The sequence below is a fragment of the Ochlerotatus camptorhynchus genome, unplaced genomic scaffold (genome assembly GCF_037179485.1).
Source record: "Ochlerotatus camptorhynchus isolate MF236.1 unplaced genomic scaffold, CSIRO-AGI_Acam_v1.1 ptg000391l, whole genome shotgun sequence".
NCBI lineage: Eukaryota > Metazoa > Arthropoda > Insecta > Diptera > Culicidae > Ochlerotatus > Ochlerotatus camptorhynchus.
Genome location: NW_027040878.1, coordinates 398,279 through 402,719, shown reverse-complemented (window position 1 = coordinate 402,719; position 4,441 = coordinate 398,279). Strand labels below are relative to the sequence as shown.

The 4,441-nt window shown below is 37.8% G+C and overlaps 1 protein-coding gene across 1 annotated transcript; it reads right to left on the bottom strand.

Annotated features, from left to right (window-relative positions):
• Positions 1-3,470: 3,470 nt before the first annotated feature.
• LOC135710526 (myb/SANT-like DNA-binding domain-containing protein 1) lies at positions 3,471-3,929 on the bottom strand. Its single transcript, XM_065233125.1, has 2 exons — positions 3,697-3,929; positions 3,471-3,621 (listed from the first exon to the last, which is right to left on the bottom strand). The coding sequence occupies exons 1-2, from the start codon at positions 3,927-3,929 to the stop codon at positions 3,471-3,473; spliced, it is 384 nt and encodes a 127-aa protein (XP_065089197.1).
• Positions 3,930-4,441: the final 512 nt, after the last annotated feature.

Sequence of the window (4,441 nt, the reverse complement as noted above, 5' to 3'; positions counted from 1 at the left end):
CTGATCATCAAAAGCTGCTGCGTTCTTCACAACTTTCTTAACAATTGCAACGATGGTATTAATCAGCATTGGCTGCAACAAATGCGAGAGAATGAGCTGAAGCAAATGCCGGAGCATGTTGTTACAATTACTGATTGGAATCCCTCTGCGCAATCCATACGGGAAGCCATTGCAAATTATTTAGGTAAGAAGAATTGAAATGTTATTGTACATTTTTCATATCTGCTTTAAAACATGGTGTCCTGTTACACCAAACTGACTTTAGCTCTATGTTTCAGCTACACAATCCGCTTCATATGACGAACTGATGGATGAAGCTGTGGATAATTTGTAAAATGTTCTATTATTATATTTTTCTAATTTGATTTATTTATTTTATTTAATATTCATGCCATTAAATATATTAAAGCAATAAAACAAACTCGTTCCTGAAATCAAATGTTGTTGTTTCATGTCGTTGTTTTATGATTTGATTTAAAAAGTTCCAATTATAGCAAACAATATGCCACTATAAGTGTATATTCTATTTCTAGGGACGGCGAGAAGGTTGTCAATACAAATCCTGGAGAATATCACCAAAGGCACGATACTCTATTATTATTCATCATTTCTGCAATAACTGTAATGAAGTTCTTTAATTTTGAAAAATTTATGGATTTTTATACATTATCTGAAAGAGCTTCATTTTCTGGCCACAGTGATATTTTATTCCAACCCATACACATTGATCTCGATTTTAAAATCAAGATTTAAATCAAAATAAAACTTCACTGTTTGACACTGTTATTTTATGGTAGCCGCCTCCCTCTCACCACCTTGAAAAGTCCAGAATATTGATTGGACACACCAAAAATTTACCAATTTAAAATTTATATTTCTATTCGCTTATTTTTTAAATGTCTTAACATGTTTGTTAATTGATTAACCAAATATTTTTCGTTACATGTCATTTATTTTTGACAAAGTTTTTATTCAAGACAAAGACAGAAAGTTTCTAGCTGGTCAAGATCTCGAGCTATTTTATTTGCGAGAATTGCACGTACATACTAGCGCCATATAGTGAGAACATTCTGAACTACTGTCCACCAACGAAAAGATCTTGACTTCCTGAACATCTTTGCTGATGACAGTAACTTGCTATCTGGTCAGGATCTAGAGATATTCTATAAGAGAGAATTTTACATGCATACTAGCGTCGCGTGGTGAGAAAACCCTGAACTTATGTCCACCAGTGAAAATACCTTGACCTCCTGAACAACTTTGCAGAAGGCTGTAACTTTCTATCTGGTCAGGATCTCGAGATATATCACATGCAAGAATTTCCCATGTATACTAGCGCCGCGTAGTGAAAAAATCCTGAAATATTGTGCACCAAACAATAGGCTTAGACATCCTGAAGAACTTTGTCAAAGAAAGTAGCTTTCCATCTGGTCAGGATCTCGAGATATGTCACATGCGAGAATTTCACATGTATACTAGCGCTACGTAGTGAGAAAATTCTGAACTACTATCTTCCAGCAAAAATACTATGATTTCTTGAACAACTTTGCCAAAAACAGTAACTTTCTATCTAGTCAGGATCTCGAGATATTCCATGTTGTATCCGATTAAGTCAAATCGCACGTAGTATGGACACCGTTTACGCGGTTTCCATTTACGTTTTTACTATTATCCGCATTTTTTGGGGGTTTACTGTAATCAAGTTTAACTTGTTTAGTCCAAAATAAGTTTTTTGAGGAATACACGTTGGTTTAAGATCGATTGGTAACTTAACAACAAAATGGAAATGGAAAATTCATGTGTTGTACAAAGTACAACAGCACGAGTAACGGAGGGTTAAAGAACCCAGTTGATTGTTTGTTGAAGACATGGATATGATATGGTTATTTTTACATATAAAACAAATTACCCGAATGCACCAAGGAAACAAAAGTTGCTTAAATGGCAAATAATATCAATCCTCGGTTTGATTATATAACCTCGTATATAACAGCGGCAAGGAAAATTCAAAAAGTCAAATATCGTGAAGAACTTTTTCAGAAATATAGAAGCTTTTTTTTTGTAAAAATAAATGGGTTTTTATTAAACTCACATTACAAATACTTGAAATTTTTATCTTGTTAGAAATTTCACAAGAGCATCGTTGACCTCCTTAGCACTTTCGGCCATCCCCATAAGAATCTGATTTCGTTCAAACTCTAGCTTCATTAAATTGTCGTCTGCATCCCTCATGCGTTCAAGCTCAGACTCTAAAAGGGCATTCGTTCTTTTGAATTCCTCCAGCATTTCCATCTGCGGACTCGTATTTTTCTTTTTTGAAGATGGACGTTCAGATGACGATGGTGACGGAGAAGGCATTGGTTGAGAATCCGGTACTGATGACTGAGCTAATTCGTCATCCAAGAATTCCTCGGAGAAACCTAAAAAATAAATTGATTTGAAAAGTTCATAAACTTAATTGGACAGCGATTGAATCAGAATGAATTTTCTTGATGTTGAATGTTTTTTGTAACATTAATGAGCTGATTTACTAGTACAGGCTGTCGTGACCAGACCGAGGTTTCCAGCCTCAGTCACGGCTACACGAATCTGCGATGCTGCTTTTTCGGTTGCTTCCAATGCTGCTGCTTCTGCTGCTGTTCCTTCCGCTGGTCCGTCGCCTCTTAAATTCGGTACAAGAATCAGCAGCAGAAGCAGCAGCTGTAGCAACAGCAAGGAAGCAGCAGCATTGGAAGCAACCGAGAAAGTAGCATCGCAGATTCGTGTAGCCGTGACCGAGGCTGGAAACCTCGGTCCTGTCTCGACACAGGCTTCCCTCCGTATCTGCGGTGGATAGTACCGTCCACCCACCGGTATTTGTCTGTTGTCCTTCAAACAATTGAGCTGATTTTATGTAGATAACTAGTTTATGGTTGACTCTAATCACATATAAAAAATAAGCTGGATTACTTGAAGGACAATAGAGAAAAACCGGTGGGTGGACGATACCACCCACCGCAGATACGGCAGGAAGCCTATATGGTACAGCACACACAAAACATCAGGGCAATCGGCTGAACGATAACTGAGAAACAGCGGTAGGTGGATGGTTCCACTCACCACATATATAGGAAGATTATTTTTGGAACGGACGGGAGGAAAGGTGTACATGTGCAAACAGTTCAAGCGTAACTATTCAAATCGACGTATCTGATTTTGTAAACAATCACTTCAATCGACGATTTTTGTCTTAATTGCAAGCCCACCCACGCAAACTAACACCACCATCAGGTAGCGGAATCTTTCCCCTACCAGCTGGTGGTGTTAGTTTGTGTGAGTGAGTTAGGAGTTGCCACAAATAATTTGTCAATTGTTTTTAACAATTATTGTCGAATGAAATGATTGGTTACAAAATCAGATACGTCGATTTGAATAGTTACGTTTGAGTTGCTCTTTACACATGAGTTCCTTTTGAAAAATTAATAAAATATTTACTTACAATCAACCACTTCAACGATACTGTCCTCCATCACAGATTGCGCATTGTGGATCCGGAAACTCCCAAGGATACTATTAATTTTGTCGAACAAAGGCCATTCGGAAGGGGATCCACCGGATGGTCCTACCAATGCTTTCTCCTTCCTGGTATGGGATAGAATTTTAATGTTTAAATCTCGATTTTAATTATGTCCTATAAAAAGTGAAGTCAGTACTTACCTGTATCGTGCTGTTAAGTTGTTGATCCGGATTTTTATGTCTTCACCACTGACGCTGTAGCCATGTTCGGTGAAGATTTTCCGGATTTCTTCATATACGTGGGTGTTTTTCCGCGTCCCGCGAAGGTCCGAAATCTTATCTTCCCACGCCTCTAGCAGCAGATCAACTTGAGGCGCAGACCAAACGTTGTGCTTCTTCGATTTTTTCCGCTTCGATGGACCGGGTTCTTCCATAGTGATCTTAATCCGAACAGAACTTTTTTCAATTGAAAATTCTTTTCAACCAACCGGAAAGGATGATCAAAACAAAATTTGAAATTGACATCTGACATGTAAACATTCTGTTGTTCTCACTGAGTTCTCACTCAATCGAAGACACCACCCAAATAAACCGTGTTGCCAGTTGTAGAAAAGCTCAATTTTGCGTGATATAGAAAATGATATAATCTATATTACCCTTTGCAAGTAATATTGGATGACGTATCAGATATATGGGATATCATGTAATATAGTTGATGATATAGCCTCTATATCACGAAACACTCTATATTACGTAATATAGAGCCTAGTCTGAACGTACTATTAGTCCTTTAATATTCAACGTCTGTCAAGTCTTCTTTCCACTGCTTGTCATCTGGCCAAGTGTGCTTCACATCAAAATGTACCGCCATTCCACCTTCAGTCTCTCTTTGAATCATTCGACCTTTCGACCCCCTTCGACCTGTTGTCCCTCTTTGAATCATTCG

Coding starts and splice junctions, on each gene's coding strand:
- LOC135710526 (XM_065233125.1), bottom strand. CDS start 3,929: ATGGAAGAACCCGGTCCATCGAAGCGGAAAAAATCGAAGAAGCACAAC. Junction 3,622..3,696: donor AACTTAACAGCACGATACAG/GTAAGTACTGAC, acceptor ATCCCATACCAG/GAAGGAGAAAGCATTGGTAG.